The following is a 17,579-nucleotide window of genomic DNA, read 5'->3' on the forward strand; positions in this document are numbered from 1 at the left end:
ATGAGCTAACAACATTTTCGTTCTTAAAGTCAAAGAATGCATTTATTATTTGCCAACTTCTCATGACTCGATGTGGAAATGCATGAAAACATTGCTCCTGTCAGTGACACCTGCCAGTTTTGGTGCGCCAAGCATTGCCATTTCAACATTGGAATGTATCCTCTATTTACACAAATATAAGCAATTGCCAGTTTCAATTACTAAAATAATATTTACATAATCTAGACATACATACATCCTTTCAAATTCATATATTAAATACAAATTAATAGAATATGTATTATTGCATACATATTTAACTAATAGTTTAATCAGCCATAGCGATTGTTCAGACAGTAATTCTACATATGTTCCACTACAAGGTTATGTGCAATAAGAGTCACCTTAGAGATTTTATGCTTATGGGACTTTTAAAATGCAAACACGTATATTTAGGAAAACTGTTTTTGGAAGAGCCAGCATTGTTTTCCTCTAAATCTAATCTTACAATAAAGGACTTGAAAACCCCTGAGGGAGGAGCACACCGTTGTAAGACAAGGGAAAGCCCAAACAAAGGTCAAAAAGAAACAATCAAAAAGGGCGACTATGAGTATAATTGCACAAAAGCCTGCTGAGTGGTGCTGGAAAAATGGTCCCGGATATACCACACACAGTATCTGGGTAGACCTTAACAAACTTATGGTAGCTATAGTGGTGGCAGCAGAGCTTGTTTGGCAGATCTCAGTCAATCTCCATCTCCCCTGAGGGAGGCTTCGTCTGGCTGCATCCTTTTGCATCTCCCTTCCCGTCAGATCCTTGCCTTGGTCCATTATGGGCCCCGTTACTCCTCTCATTCTCCTCCAACACCTCCTCTGCTTTGGGCTTTGGTCGGTTGATCACTGGGTTGCATATTCCATCAAGTTCCTGAAGTATTGGTGCATATGGAGATAGGAAGATACAGTGTTATTAATATAATCAGTACCTGGTAATGATGTGCATGTCATAAGGTGGGTTCCAGAGGTGTAGACCCCTCAATGTGACCCCTCTGGAAAAGTGAAAATCCTGGGATCCATTGACCCTGACCCCGCAATATACAATACAAAGCTACGCTGTTGGTGGGTTCATTCACATTAATCACACTACACACACCTGTATTTTGGAAATGATGTCTGCTACTTTGATGACTGGGTCTTGGGTTATGGTGAGTTTGTTCTGGGCGTTCATTTTGCTGTTCATCCAGGCCATGCTTTCATTCACGCACTTCTCCACACTGCTCATCTCCTCAGCACTCAGATGCTGATAATGCTCATCCTGAGAAACAGAAACGGTTTACCCACTGAGGACCATAACCCATTGTGGGTCCGATCATTCTACAGTTCATGAGATCAAGAGTACAAGCACAGACAAATCATGATTGGGCCTTTTTTGACATCAGTATAGTTGCACAAGGTGTTCAAAAAATATCAAGGATACACCACATTAATGCTCAAATGTTATGCAGTGATACCTGTGTTACCTTATGTTTATAAAGCTCCACAGCCTTCATGTAGAGTTGGATCTTTTTCCCCATCTCTTCAAATGCCCTTGGCCTGTCCTCGTGCTCCCTGTACCTGTCCTGAATGGGCTGACCAAATCTCTGGAAAAAAGGACATTATTTAAAATCAATGCTAAGTCACGCTTGAAACAGAGTTAATGTTTTCAAATGGAGCTGTCACCTTTGGCTGCACCCCAAACACTTTACTTTATTATTCATGCATCCATCTCCTGATACCAGAACTGCCATAATAGCAGATTGGTGTAGACAGTCTGGAAATAGAAGCCCTTGGTGAAGAATAAACACTAACCTTGAGATCATCCAGCTTGTCCACATAGACTTGTTTGGCTTGGTCCTCTCCCTCCTCATATAGCCAGTTCTCTGTGTCCCCAAGCATCAACGTCAGACGATTACTGTCCTTTTTGAAGGTAAGGTCAAAAAAATTGTGTCAGCACACAAGATTCTTATTCGAAAGATGCATTTTTTCCAAGTTAAGAGGAACCAGTTCACATGGGGTTTCACCTCCTCGGTTGTGTACTTCTCATAGATGCTGCACAGTTTGTCCCTCAGATCATACACATACTCCTCCACAGCGTTCTTAGCATCGTTCCTTTCTTTCTCCAGTTTGTCCTGAATTATCATCTGGCCCTGAAGAACAGAGAAAGGGAGGCTAAGATACATTTGCTGAGAATCAAAATCAGACTTCTGCACCCTCTAATATCCGATTGTAGGCAGCTGGAATCCAGCCACACAAGGCACATCATCTAACAGGGTTTTGCAGTAGTTTACATAATAGGTCAGGGGCGAATAAGAGAATGTATGCAGGACATTTCCCAAACAGTTTTAGATGATTTATCTTCCTATTGGAACCATTACTACTCACATTTTCTTTCTTAGAAACAAACAAGATAGCTACTTTTTGTTGGGGTCTAGTTTCTACTGGGTCAAGATGATCAGAATTACAGCGTAAATTTGACCACCTCACTGTAGTCAAGAGGGATCATGGCCTCACCTCATACTCCACAAAGTCATTGAGGACGCCCCTATCCAGCTGTCTGATGTTGTTGGCAAGAATGGGAAGGTCAGTGCTTTTCACCTTGACTTTAGGCTTGCTTCCCCCTGCTCCTGGGTCCTGCTTCTCCCCAGGGACTCCCTCCTTTGTAGGGAACATTTTAGAAAGATTAGTTCCAACTCTTATTATGGTCCTCAGTGATTCACAAGACATACAAATTGAAGTGTAATTGCCCTTAACTATGAAGTCAAGAGGGGTGTATGGCTCTGTCTCTTTCACACACAAGTGCTCAAACCCCACTGAGCTGGCCCAGTTTGAGGAAAAAACATTGGCAAAAAATGCAGATTTTCCCAAGATAAATTTGGCAACTGAAATTTGTTAGCTAAAACACGATCCCTCAAATTTCACATGCTATTCATGGGAGGTGCCATTTTTACTGTTGCCTTGTTAAAGTGATGAAGTACTCACCCTGCCACAGGAGAGGACATCCTCATTCTGCTGGTCTGCCTGCCCTTGAGCCTCCTGGTCCACCTGCATTTTAGTCTGAGACAGTAGGACATCCTTACAGCAACATCCCCTGAATCTTATGATCAGTGCTCGGCTGCACTCCGGCACTTATAGTAGAATTGACTCATGAACTAAGTTGTGCAATTGTATTTCACCCATGTAAATCTAAACCAACTCACTTCAAGCTGCACACCATCCTACAAACATAATCCATCTTTAACATTATAAAAATATACAGAAATTGGAATATTGTGGAAAAGTAAATTTTTTCCGTATTTCTGATAAAAAAGGGACACCTTCATATATTCCGGGTTCATTAAACATAAAGTGAACCATTTCAAGACTTTTCTGTTTAAATCTTACAAATCAAAAATCCAGTATCTCAAAATAAAAGAATAAAACATTTGCAATACAGAAATGTAGACCTTAGAAGAGCTCTAATCAGCGAATTAACTCCCTGAGCCTTCAGTACACACAACTACGATCATGGGGAAGACAGTTGTCAAGAAGACACACATTGACATCCTCCACAAGGAGGGTAAGCCTCAAAATATAGAATAAAATACAGATTACCATAATACAGAAATGTCGACCTGAGAAGAGCTATAATCAGCTAAAAAACTCAAAACACTGGCAAAGTTTTCCTAAGTATGGTAATTTATGCATTCAATACTTGGTCAGGGCTCCTTTTTCACTAATTACTGCATCGATGCGGTGTGGCATGGAGGCAATCAGTCTGTGGTACTGCTGAGGTTTTATGGAAGCCCAGGTTGCTTTGATAACAGCTTTCAGCTGCGGTCATCCCTACTGCTTGTACAACTTTTCCTACCACACTTTTCCCTTCCAGTCAACTTTCCATTAATATGCTTTGATACAGCACTCTGCGAACAGCCAGCCCTTTCAGCAATGACCTTCTGTGGGTTACCATCCTCGTGGAGGGTGTCAATGAGTGGAGCTATGAAGATCTGGAAAGTATTTTTATCTAAATCGTTTTTTATCCAAATTGTTATTCCACAGGCTTCATGTATCCTCTGGCATCAAACACTGTCAAACCTTCTCATACAAAGAGACATGTTGCTCAGGCCCAATGTGATTAACTTCAGTCATACCAGTGCACTCTCCACAAACAACAGCAAATGTAGCCTTCCTCTCACATAGGGTGAAGTATGAAGGAATTGAAGTGAGAACTAATCATCACGCATAGTGACCACAAACCTCCTCAATAAAGTTATAGGTGTGGTCTTGAGTGAAAATAACCACATAAGACACTGTTATATCAGTACATTAGACCCAATGCATTTGAATGGGAAAAAAACAGCTTTTCACCTATGCGTAATAAAATCTTAAAATCTGGTAAATGGCCTAAATAATGACCTCCACATAATGGGAAAGTCTGGTGAATGTTCACACTCCCCCTGTTCTTCATACCTGGTCCTCTGGTCTTCCTTCGTTCTGCACAGTGGGTTCAATGTCCATCTGAACGTCCTCTCCTTCACCCTTCTGCTTCTCCATCAAGGAGGCGCTGGATACACTGAAGATGCCGTGCACATTGACACGCACTTTGACCTTTACTTTGGAGCTGTCTCCATCAGGCTGGGGAACCACGTTCTGCACGGAAAAATGACCTGAGAAAGGATGAGAGGGAGGGCAGGGAGGGGAGAGGTGTTCCAATGACACACATGATGAGAGTCACATGGAAATGAAGCAAACACACTGGAGGATTGACATGCCCACCAGAGACAGAAGGAGGGTTACCTAGTAACAGACATGTTACTAGCACGGCCAAACAGCTCAGTGCCATTGGGGTGGAGCTACACACTATTATGTTGAGTGAGTCCGCCTTGCAATTTCTTGAACAGGTACATCTAGTGTTGCCGAAATCCAGTAACCTTCACAAAATTCAATTTTTAAAAACACTAGTCGAAAAATACTAGGATTCATATTCCCACGTGATTCACTGAATCTTCCAACCAGTATATCAGGAAAACATGAATTTCAAATATCACTGTAATTTTGTAATCGTAAAACACATCCAAGGTGGGAGCTCGGCTGCACTGCAGGGGGCTGAGTTGCGTAAGTACGTGTACCTATCCTGATGTCAGGGTAAGGCAGCTCCTGTGGGAGGCTGTAGAATGCTTCCAAGTCAAAGGGCTCCTTCTTGTGGAAGGTGATGACTTTGGAAAAAGGCGCGGGGTGGTTCTTGCTGTACACCTCACATTCCCTGTGGACCAGACAGTTGTGTTGAATGATGCTAACACTGACTTAGAGAGTCTCCTCATCCTCCGACAACAAACACAGCTGAGTAGGTGCTCTTACCCGACTCCATCTTCCGTGGGGGACTTCCAGCGCAGGGTGATGGGAAAGGGAACCACATCGGTTATGGAGAATTCACGCACCTTAAAGGCTGGGGACATAATTGCACACTACCCACACACACATACATGAAAAACACACAGCCAAACAAGGACACAAACACACAATCACTTTGTTACACCCCGGTTGGTTCAGCATATGGTTCATCAGCCGCATAATGTTTTCATCTCTGTAAGACAATAGAAGAGGTAGTACCTGAAGCGCGCAGCCCCGTGCCACAGCCTCATCTGCATTTAGTGTGGTACTGACATCTTTGCCGAAGAACTTGGAGATCCTCTCTTTAACAGAAGGGATCCTGGTGGCTCCTCCTACCACTTCCACTGCATAGATCTCATCTCGGCTCAGCTCTGACACAAAACACACACACAGAAGATCAAATAACACAGTTTCTGGTTACGGTGGAATTCGAAATCTATCACTGACTCTTAATTAACTTTTGATTTATTTATTTCATACTAGATTGTTCCATAACTGCTTTCAATGGCGCCTCTACTCTCATCAGCAATGAGGCACACAATTCTTCAAATTGGACTCTGAAATGAAGAGGGAGCAAAAAATTATCAATAATGCATATTAATATGTTTTTATAAAAAGCTGAAAGGAGTCACAAATCCATATGTTTACCTGTTCATTTTGCCTGTCACATCAATGTCATTCATAAAGCACTCAATGTTAATGGGAAGGTCAGAGCAGTTGGCACTCATCAACTTCTTGAGTTTCTCACACTCCTGAGATAGGCGCAGAAGAGCCCTGGGGTTCTCTTTCACGTTCAGCTTGTACCGTGCCTTGAATTCCTCACAGAAGTGCTCCACGAGTACCTCATCAAAATTGCGCCCACCCAGGTAGGGATCAAAGGCTGTGGCCAGGATCTGGTTAATTGGCAAGGCAATTACGGGTTAAATTTGGAACAGATAAATAAAACAGTGGTAGGTTTCAATATTTTCACAAGAACACACCTTGAGTTTTCCTTTGTTGAAGGCTGATATGGAGAGCTGGAATGATGAGTGTCCCAGGTCCACAAAGACCACATTGCGTGGCTTTTCCTCTGGGGTAGGGAGGTCCTGCTTGTATATCCCATAGGCCAGGGCCACTGCCATTTTGAAACAGCAAAATCAGACCCCCACTATCATCAATATCGCTACACTACACTATAGCAACATTACAAGGTGTCAATCCTCGGAATTTAGGATTTAGGGCGCGGTTTGCAGATTGACGAGTTACGTGGTGTGAAAACGCGGCATGTTTTTCTTTTCGAATCGCGATGTGTATCGTTTGCTTTAGGCATCTCGTAATGGTTTTCATTCGATCTAACAAACAGATCCCTGAAAAAATAATGAAAATAAAGCAACAGTACAGGGAAGCAAGAACGAGCGAATGTGGTACGATTCCATTGACTCAATAGAAAAACGGAGTGCTGAGACTGAGTTGTAGCCTGCAGAACCTATAACAACGCAATATTACCTCAGATTTCTCCAAAATCCTTCTATTAAAGGTAGATAGTTTTGACAAAATACGAAATAATGAACACATTGGCATACAGTTGCAGTGGTACGAGTGTAGGTGAATAGCCGGTCACTGGAATTTGAGGAAGTACAAACTGAGCGTGGCGTTATTGTTTATTTAATTTTACTACCAGAAAAATATTAACTTTTATTTTTTTGTAACTGGAAAACTAAATTGCGTTGATAGTTTATTCCTCCCTCCACACCTGAGCCCCTCCAACATTAGCATAAATCACCGGTGTGGCCCTGGTGCCGGGGTACAGCCCCAGTGGAAATGCGGCACAAATATCTTCATAGAAAACTATCCTAGTCCAAGGAAATTAATAGTAGTAAGGTAGGAGTTATGAAGTAATTGAGTTCTCTAAATCCAATATGGCAACATGATGCTAAAATGTTTGTGCAGCTCACAGGCAGCTCCTGTATGTGCCTTTTCAAGTGCCATCTGTGAATATTACTGCCTAATTCCCGGCGAGAAAGCAAATCGTTGAAAAAACCCAAGTCTCTATAGGAACCCTGAGATAAAGGTAATCCACAATCATTTGATGTTGTTTATAAATAAAGCATTTATTGTGAAACAGTGAAATATATTTGAATGCTTTCCATGCTTTCCATATTTCTACAGACTACGGAGATTACTTACCTGCTGTGGTGTCATTGATGAGACGCAGGCAGTTTAACCCCGCAATTTGAGTGGCGTCCATCACAGACCTCCTCTCCGCGTCCGTGAAAAAACTTGGAACCTGTGAACAAAAGTCTTGTTAGAAAATAATTAACTAAAAATGGGATGCTCATTTTATGAGAGCCATGTCCAATATAATAATAAATTGTTCAATTTGCAGTAAACTGTTCAGTTGACTAGATTAATTAGCAATCAACTGTAAGGGGGTCACTTACAGAAATCACGCAGTCCACCACTGGCTTCTTCAGGGCGCTCTCAGACGTTTCCTTCAGCTTGGTCAGCAGCATGGCTGTTACTTGCTCAATTGTGAACACTTTGTCTTCATTCAGATAACGCACCTATATACAGAACAGTTTTAGTTTAGGCTATTTAGACAACAACCAAAGCCAAAATCATTGTGGGATTGATAGTGTCAATTCCGCTGCAATAATATGCGTTGTACGTAAAATATAGTGGAAAGTACAAAAACAACTCATCAAAATAACAATGGTATTGCACACAGCGACAATAGACCACGAGTAGACGCAGATAAAGAGAAAACAATAGAAACAGAGTGTTGGTTGTGAAAAAGTAGCACAGAGTAAAAAGAAACACAGAGTAAATGTGTACAATGCTGTTACCTTGATTCCAGTGTTGCCACTGGCCAGCTTGTGCAAGCTGTAAGGTAACATGGGTTTCTCCCTCTGGACATATGGATCATCGAACGCTCTGCCATGAAACTTCTTGAAGCCATGGATTGTGTTTTTGAAGTTTGTTATTATCTGAAGGAAGAGGGTTTTATTACTGACGTGATTTGATTTTGACTAATTTGATGACCCCCCACCCCACCAAAAAAAAAAAGATTTGCTTTGATAAATCTGCATCATCTTACTTGACCCTTAGCTGCATTTCCAATAGTACGGTTTTTGGAGGCCAGGGACACGCAAGCCCTAGGGAACAAAAACACATACATAAAATAAAACTATGCAAAACATTTAGGAATGCTTTCTTCGACACAGATTAAGCATAACCTGGGACAAAAAACTCCACTGATCTAGATTTTTTTTGTTCTAGACTGGGCTTAATCTGGGTCCGTTAAACTGGGCCTGTGTAGTACATAAATAATAGACTACATTCTGGTTTGGCAGAAATTAAAAAGCCAGGTCAAAACAATGAAGGTGGGAAATCTGTCAATTATCAGCCTTCTCATTAGAAGTTAATTTCACAAGGGAGTACATGAAATAACTACAAATTAGGGCATTTGAATCCTCAACTAAAATATCACTTTTTATCCAACTGACACACTTACTCCATCAGTTGTGTTGCTGATAAACACTGGTACTTTGATGAAAACAAATTCTATAAACTGGCACTGAAGGTTTAACTCTCCACCACCTCACCTTTCTCTACTTTTCCTCATTATTAAATTAATACTATTTGTTATGTCTGGGTTCAATGCCAATTGGCAATGTGAGTACAGACTATGCATTAAAAAGTATGGCTGTAGTTTTTCTGGTTCTTGGAGATTTCCTTATTTGGAAAATTCATTTGTAAATTAGGTTAATTATTGGTGACCCCAACATAACCATAGCCTAGGAGATGCAAATTATGTCAATATTTATTTTGCTTTCAACCATAAGATCCTAATGTGAATACCCTTGTATTCAGTTACCTCTTGCTTACTACAAATGTATTCACTTCATGGGCATTTGTTATACTCTACCTCTGATAGCAGGTATTCATGACAACAGACAGATCATTGGAAATTAAATTATTCTCGCAAGAAATAAAATGCAACATTTTGCTGACAATCATTGCATAGACATGCTTTGAAAAAAACATTAACAAACCATTGTCTACCAGCAAAATAACAAACAGCAGGCCTATACATAAAGTAAGATTCATTTAATAAAGACCAAAGTTGGTCAAATCTGGGCGTCTCCGAAAAAATCCTAAAAAGGGCCAGATGCCGAGACTTCTGCTGCAGTTATTGAGAGGTCATTAGGTAAAATAAAATGCAACAGACGCCTAAGAAAGAAGACGTTTTAACGCTGTCATAACCATGCTCAAAACAAACCTATCATAGGCTATATTTAGGAATGAAAAACATACAATCCAGTATAATGCCATCCATGTAAGACCATCATCATAACACATCCACCGTAGAGGGCTTTGATCACTACGCCATCAGGGTAGGCTAAAGAGCGCATCCAGTCGCAAATATTGCGTAACAAAGTCACATTCTATAACCTAGGGAAGACAATGGTATACTTACGGTGTACATCTGTCGCTGTACTCATTGGCAATTGTTTCAATGCCGCCGCTTCTGGCAACAGCAATGTAACAATTTTGGAAACCCACATCAATACCTACTACTGACATAATGTAATGCGCGTGGCTTGTTAGTTGGCGCTGTTTTCCGTAAGGATTGACACTTGAGCCTTTCGGATGAGAAAAATAAAATATTCCACTATGCGAGGCTGATCGCAAAACTATCTTCAGTTATGACTTTCGTTTTCAGCATAAATTTGAGACAGTTATCTTAATCAGCGCAAACTGAATTAGGCCTTCAAGCTGTTATGTAAGGCAAGCTGTTTATAGCAAACTCATACAGCCTAATCCCAGTGAGCGAGGATGTCCACAGGATTCTGTGCCTCTGTGGCTACTGTACCAACCGGCAAACTACACAAACATGCGCAATTGTAAAGAGCTGAATGCCTTTAAACCCCGCCCTCTACTATCTGTTATTGGTTACATGTCACCAAAGGTGTATTTGATTGGTGCAACAGACCATCTGTGAAAGAAAAATCTAGAAGTCCTAGAAAGGGAACCGGCCCTGACGTCATGCGTGACAGTGTATAGGGTATGATAGAATATTGTCTGCCTGTGTAGGAATACGTGCATTGGATATGAGAAGTATTTCCGTTTGGCAGAATGCAATAAAAACAACTAAAAGGCTATTGAACTTAGTAACGACAGGTTTTGCAGACCACCGGCGATACTGGTACAAGTTATTAAAGTCTACAAATAATTTCCATAGGCCTATGTCCTTATAGAAAAGAATTGCGCATAATAGAATATTTAGTTTTCCGAGAGAGAACTTGGTAAGTAGTCTAGAGTATTAAATTGGGTGGTTAAAATTGAATTGAATGCCGATTAGCTGATAGCCATGATACGGGAATGACATCACATAACTTTGACGTCACGTATTAACAGTTAATAACACTCCGGCATTTCGGGTGTCACTGCAATATAAAACAGCTAAGGACCATGTTCAGGCCCTCCGCCATGCATCATGCATAAGAACAGTTCCAAACCTAAAGACATTGCCATATACCACACCCCCTCGTGCCTTATTGCTTAATTGACACACCCTCTATTGACATAATAAAGCCAAATTACTTTGGAGATCTTGAGACACTTTACTGGACTTCCGAACAGTACAAAAAGTGGCCAGTATTAAATAAAAAATATGCAAAGAGTATTTCCAAAATATGTTCGATTTCTTCATTTGAATATAGGAAACCTAACCTGAAATTCCGCTTATTAGCATATCACCTGCCTCGATGCTGTGCTGTTCAACAGCTATGGTCCTGAATCTGCGATCTATCCTTTGTTTTACGCTATTTTGTCGCTGTCCATGGTGCTGAGGTATAAGGAGTCATGTAGTCATTTCCGTAATCTAATACTTAGGGCTATTTTTTTTTTTAACAAAAATGACCTCCTGTGAACGACAACCTGACCCCATAAAAAATAAAAACCTGACCATAGCCCTATATGATTTGATGGTTCCAACTTTACTATATGGTATATTGATTGAAGGACTTTTACTTTAATTTCATAATATAGATTTTTTAATTTTATTTTAGTGGATATATTAGAGGCATTATTTTGCATTTAGAATGTGAATTACGTGATGGATAGCAGTTACGTGGAACGTCGCGTTGTTGCGGCGCTTGGAATACGGAAGTGATTGAAGAAAGTGTATGCTAATGTTTCTGTAGTGTATTGTGTTACCAGCTTAGCTAACGTTTACGGTGTCATCAAAATGGGACTGTTCGGGAAAACACAGGATAAACCCCCGAAAGACCTAGTAAGTGGAAGCTTCTTGTGTACACTCGAGATATCGTAATAATTTAGTTAGATTAAGGTGGCTCACTACGAGTATTACTAGCTGGCTACATAACTTTGCAGCTAGCCAAACAAAGCATTCCTACTAACTACTGTTAACTATGGTGTCACTTTTGTTAAATTGAGTAGTATTTCAACTTTAATGTAACGATGTTGTATTCTAATCAAAGTAATATAGTTTGTGAGTTAGGATTCAACAAACCAGTTGACGTCGAGATAGCCAACTACTGTTAGCTAGCCAACTGTTTTTGAGCAAGAAGCTAACGCACGAGAACCTATCTTTGTATATTTTCTCAACTATTAAGTTGGCTGAAGGTAGTTGGCGTCGTCTTAACTTGCTAGATAGCTTGTCCCTTTGTCCTCCAAATTTAACAAATATAATAAATAGTATTTACTTAAATTAAATCGCTAACTCTGCTGGCCTACTGTTCAGCTAATGTCACACCACACTCAGGTACTCGTCGTGCTGCAGCACCATCTGCGGCTCGGATGTCAACAGACTAGCAATTTAACTTTTAATGTCTCAGGCTCGAATGGATTATTTGTAGGAAATTGCGTCTGACTGTAAACATTTTGCTAGTCCTTTGTAGAAACGTAACTCCCATTTTCTATAATTTAAGGTAAACGAATGGTCCCTCAAAATCCGGAAGGAAATGAGAGTGATTGACAGACAAATTCGAGGTGAGAAGAAGTTCTGCAATAGTCGGGACCCTCCTACGAGTGCAACGTTGTTTTCTCATTTTGAACATTTCTTTTAGAGAAAATCATTTTGGGGTACACTTCAATAACACATGCAAAGGATAGCTGCTGCCACATAATATTCTGTGTTACAGTTTGTCATGAGAGATTTTATTATAGCAGTATTTCATTGTTTATCTCCTGTATCTCAGACATTCAGAGGGAGGAGGAGAAGGTAAAAAGATCCATCAAAGATGCTGCTAAAAAGGGACACAGAGATGTGTGTGTGGTTCTTGCAAAAGAGATGATCCAATCGAAGCGTGCAATCAGCAAACTTTATGCCTCCAAAGCCCAAATGAACTCTGTACTACTCAGCATGAAGAACCAGCTTTGTGAGTGTGAAGGATACTACTGACGTAGCACTGGCTGATAAAATATCTTGAATATGCCCAGGTTAAGTTAATTTGAAGATCCAATCTTGAATTTTCTCAGCTTCTTATTTTTGGCTGGATGTGTGTTGTTGTTTTGTTTATATGTGCATTACTTATGAGTGGAATCACTATTAAACCTAAGTCATTAAGCAAGTGGTTTAGATGACATGTAATGCTTCATAACTCTGGAAACAAGTAGAGTCATGAATTATACCTGGTCAGGCCGAGTTGTGGCTATAATATGAATATGCAACAAAATGCTCTGTGTCACCTCTGAAGGGTTTGTGGGTGACTTTGTGGGTGACTGCTGTTCTTTTTTCAGCTGTTTTGCGGGTAGCAGGCGCACTTCAGAAGAGCACAGAGGTCATGAAAGCAATGCAGAGCTTAGTGAAGATCCCAGAGATCCAGGGCACCATGAGGGAGCTGTCCAAGGAGATGATGAAGGTCAGTTGTATATTTAATCATTCACAGTGACTCCTTTGTGACATTTGGGAGCATATATCGATTGCTGCTGGTTTCTGGTGAAAGTTTTATGTCAGATTTTCTGTGTTGTTGGGTATTTCTGTCACTGACTGTTTTCAGATCTTTAATCAAAATTGAATATTAATACAACCACAGAATTTTTGAATACTTGTTGCTGATTCAAGTTAGTTCTAGAATATATACATATATTCCTGATAAAGGGGACAGGATTTAAACAATACAAACTACAGTCAAGCAGATCATGATAACCATTGATGTGTCAAAGTATAACAAGCAGAAGCATGCACCATCACAACACAATGCAAACCACTAGTTTTGATAGAGAGTGGAGAAATAAAAAGGAACCAACATAGTCCAGAGTCTTCCAGCTCATCTGTGAAACATGGTGGAGGTGTAATGATTTGGATGTATGACAGCAACTTAAATTGGCTTACTTATCCTTCGTTGATGTAACTGCTGATTGCAGCAGAGAAATTATGAAGTGTGCAGAATCATCTAGTCTGCCCAGATAAAAAGCCTGTGAACTCAGTGAAATTATTCATCTGACAGGGATTTAAAAAAAATTGTCAAATTAAAGCAGACAGTCAGCACTTGGTTGTATCATTTCTATCCAAAGTGCTGGAGTAGAGCACTTTTTTTTTCTTCTAAAGGTGTTTCTTTGGTGCTCTTATTTTTTATTAATGTATTTTATTTACAGGCCTATGTTAAGAAAAATACTAAATACTGTTTTGTCATGTATGTCATATAGGCTGGTATCATAGAGGAAATGCTAGAGGATACTTTTGAAGGCATGGAGGATGAAGACATGGAGGAAGCAGCAGAGGCAGAAGTTGATAAGATCCTCTTTGAGATCACAGCAGGTAAAGTCAGTCCCTCTGGTAATAAACATGGTCTCAATTGGTTGTTTGGGTCCGTTCGAAGGGGCAGTATGGATGAAAACATGTTGCACATGCTGACCCCTGGTGGTTCATTCCATATCAGGTGCCCTTGGCAAAGCACCCAGCAAAGTCACAGACGCCCTGCCAGAGATGGAGCCTCCTGCAGCAGCCGCGGCGTCAGAGGATGAGTCGGAGGAGGACATTGAAGAGATGCAGTCTAGACTGGCAGCCTTAAGAAGCTAAGATGGACCTCTTGATCTTCAGTCCCCTTAAACTCCTTTTAGCTGCCCAAGGATGTACAAAGACAATTTTGATGTATGGTTTGCCTAGTGTCTTCACAACTACGTATTGTGTCCTTCTTTCACTCCATTTTTGGGGGATTAGCTTTGGGCTGAGATCCTTTTAATGCTTAGAGCTAATCATACCAGATCAGTTTTCATGTAAAGGGGCTTTTATGACCTTCTATATCTGGGCTTACGTGTCTTATATCTACCAAAGTGTTGTGTGGCTGTACACCCAACGTTATGCATCTAACTCTCAAGATGCACTGTACATAGCTGAAAATAACAAGAGGCCCATATGTATCTAAGTGCTAAGTTTGGTCTGATTCTTTTGATCTTGTATTTTGGGGAAGCTAAGGCTTCACTCTCCAATTGGGTGGAATAATCAGAGACTCACTCTGAGATGGTCACAGACACACCCAATCCTTAATGGACATGTTTTGCAGTACATTGTGATATTAAATTAGTAACTGATTTAAATCCATGATGTTCATGATGCATAGTTCCAAAATCTATATACATTTCATACAGTATATTTAATTTACTTCCAGAATTGAAAACACTAGAACTATAAAGCAAACTTGCTGTTTTGGTAGTTAATCTCTGTACAGTCCTCTGTACTGCCCATATTGTACGTATCTATTGTATATCATCTTTGTCTAATATAAAGTTATGTGAAGGACTAAAGAATGCACAGAAATCAGAAACACATTTTGTACATTGAAATCCATCTTCATTAACTGTATCTTGTCCTAACAATTGGTTTTGCTTTTACAGTAACACCTAATGATTAGTTGTCGTTTCCATCCCTCTGGTTTATGGGATGTTTTCTTATGTGCACACCTTTGTTTTTATGTGGGTGGGAATTTATGGAAATAAACATGGTTGATTTGATTGTTGCCTGACTTCTCTTCATACTGTATGGGAAAGAGAAACAGCCGTAGAAGGCTTTTCCCTTGGTTTTGAAAAATGATAAAGGGGTTACCTTCGTTCTCTCCTTCAGCAGGTTTTGTGTTAAGTAACACATTCCTATTTGTGTCCTCTGACTGTTAAGTTACCAGTCCAAAAAGCATTGTCACTGCCTGTAATGTTGTAATTGAAAAATCCTGAAATGATTTACAAACCTCTAGTAATGGCAGTTGACTACTTTTTACCATCGATTTTAAAATAGGTGTTTTGCCATTTATACTATTTGCTCTGCTATTGTGAAATGTAATGTTGATTCTGTTTAATGCCTGGTCCTTGATCATACAGAAGGGATTGAGACTGGTGATAAATTATTATTTTGATTGTCTTTTACACTCTAGCTGCTTAAAGCTGCAATGCAGTATACGGACATAAAAAGGTCCAACCTCAGACCCCAGCCCTCTGTAACTGCTAAATGACTGAAACGCTGTGTATGGCGGCTTGAATACATGTTCATCGCCCTTGGACCTTTTCCACTAGAAATTGATTGACGTATCAACATATTCATGGGTGGGATGCTGAACCCACTGGCTGCCCCCCGTCATGGGTGGGACGCTGAACCCACTGGCTGCCCCCTGTCATGGGTGGGATCCTGAACCCACTGGTTGCCCCCGTCATGGGTGGGACGCTGAACCCCCTGGCTGCCCCCCGTCATGGGTGGGATCCTGAACCCACTGGCTGCCCCCCGTCATGGGTGGGACGCTGAACCCACTGGCTGCCCTCGTCATGGGTGGGACGCTGAACCCACTGGTTGCCCCTGTCATGGGTGGGATCCTGAACCCACTGACTGCCCCCCGTCATGGGTGGGACGCTGAAACCACTGGCTGCCCCCCGTCATGGGTGGGACGGTGAACCTACTGGCTGCCCTACATCATGGGTAGGATGCTGAACCTACAGGCTGCCCCCTGTCATGGTTTGCTGTGACTCCCAGTACAGTCTCAAGAGCATGGAGGAGATACCAGGAGATGGTCCGTTACACGAGGAGAGCTGGACAGGACCGTAGAAGAGCATCAACCCAGCAGCAGGACCAGTATCTGCTCCTTTGTGTGAGGAGGAACAGGAGGAGCCTTGCCAGAGCCCTACAAAATGACCTCCAGCGGGCTACTGGTGTGCATGTTTCTGACTAAACTGTCAGAAAGAGACTCCATGAGGGTGGCATGCTCACAGGCCAGTACCGTGCAGCTCGATTGGCATTCGCCAGAGAACACCAGAATTGTCAGGTTCGGCATTGGCGCCCCGTTCTCATCACAGATGAGAGCAGGTTCACACTGAGCACATGTGACAGACGTGAAAGAGCCTGGAGACGCTGTGGTGAACGTTTTGCTGCCTGCAACATCATCCAGCATGACCGGTTTGGCGGTGGGTCAGTGATGGTCTGGGGAGGCATATCCTTGAAGGGTCGCATAGACCTCCAATGGTACCCTGACTGCTGTTAAGTACCAGAATGAAATCCTCAGACCCATCATCAGACCTTACGGCGGTGCAGTGGGCCCTGGGTTCCTCCTGGCGCAGGACAATGCCCGGCCTCATGTGGCCAGAGTGTGTAGGCAGTTTCTGGATGACGAAGGCATTGATGCCATTGACTGGCCATCACGTTCCCAAGACCTGAATCCAAATGAGAACCTCTGGGACGTTATGTATCAGTGCATCCGATGTATCGGAGATCCCCCAGGACACCATCCGCCGTCTCATCAGGAGCATGCCCAGATGTTGTTGGGAGTGCATAGAGGCACATGGGGGCCATACACACAACTAAGTCACATTATAAGTTGCTATGATGAAATTCATGCAAGTTGCCTCTAATTACAATTGTTTACTTAGATTTTCGGTGCGAGTTTGAATCAAGCCCTCAATCGGTTGGTGATTTTGGTTTCCAATGACTGTAGTTACATAATTTTGTTCTCAACGAATTACACCATGTACAGTTAAGATTTTGATCTTTAGATGACTTTGTTCATCAAGACCTGATGTGTGATTTAAGTGTTCCCTTACATATTTTGAGCAGTGAATAAATGAAAATCCTGTCTTACTGATCTATTCTACTTTAGAAAAACTAGTCTGTCCAACTACAAAGAATTCAGGGAGTGGTCACATTTGGGTAGCGGTAACACAGCAGAGACTTGTATTACATACCCACTCAAAACACACTACAAGCTCTACTAAGTG

The 17,579-nt window shown here is 41.4% G+C and overlaps 2 protein-coding genes across 2 annotated transcripts; one reads left to right on the forward strand and one right to left on the reverse strand.

The window, feature by feature from the left end:
- Nucleotides 1-14: 14 nt before the first annotated feature.
- Nucleotides 15-10,238, reverse strand: hspa4l (heat shock protein 4 like). Its single transcript, XM_010878854.3, has 19 exons — nucleotides 9,841-10,238; nucleotides 8,458-8,515; nucleotides 8,207-8,347; nucleotides 7,802-7,924; nucleotides 7,548-7,647; nucleotides 6,362-6,495; nucleotides 6,030-6,274; nucleotides 5,862-5,938; nucleotides 5,601-5,752; nucleotides 5,349-5,455; nucleotides 5,120-5,253; nucleotides 4,461-4,657; nucleotides 2,994-3,068; nucleotides 2,526-2,669; nucleotides 2,036-2,161; nucleotides 1,824-1,931; nucleotides 1,496-1,615; nucleotides 1,129-1,290; nucleotides 15-903 (listed from the first exon to the last, which is right to left on the reverse strand). Exons 1-19 carry the CDS (start codon nucleotides 9,945-9,947, stop codon nucleotides 721-723), a joined length of 2,493 nt encoding a protein of 830 aa, XP_010877156.1. The 5' UTR covers nucleotides 9,948-10,238; the 3' UTR covers nucleotides 15-720.
- Nucleotides 10,239-11,523: 1,285 nt separating this feature from the next.
- On the forward strand, nucleotides 11,524-15,341 carry chmp3 (charged multivesicular body protein 3). The gene is made up of 6 exons (XM_010878853.3): nucleotides 11,524-11,658; nucleotides 12,317-12,377; nucleotides 12,587-12,766; nucleotides 13,128-13,249; nucleotides 14,037-14,148; nucleotides 14,270-15,341. Exons 1-6 carry the CDS (start codon nucleotides 11,614-11,616, stop codon nucleotides 14,407-14,409), a joined length of 660 nt encoding a protein of 219 aa, XP_010877155.1. The 5' UTR covers nucleotides 11,524-11,613; the 3' UTR covers nucleotides 14,410-15,341.
- Nucleotides 15,342-17,579: the final 2,238 nt, after the last annotated feature.

The sequence above is a fragment of the Esox lucius genome, chromosome 15 (genome assembly GCF_011004845.1).
Source record: "Esox lucius isolate fEsoLuc1 chromosome 15, fEsoLuc1.pri, whole genome shotgun sequence".
NCBI classification, from domain to species: domain Eukaryota; kingdom Metazoa; phylum Chordata; class Actinopteri; order Esociformes; family Esocidae; genus Esox; species Esox lucius.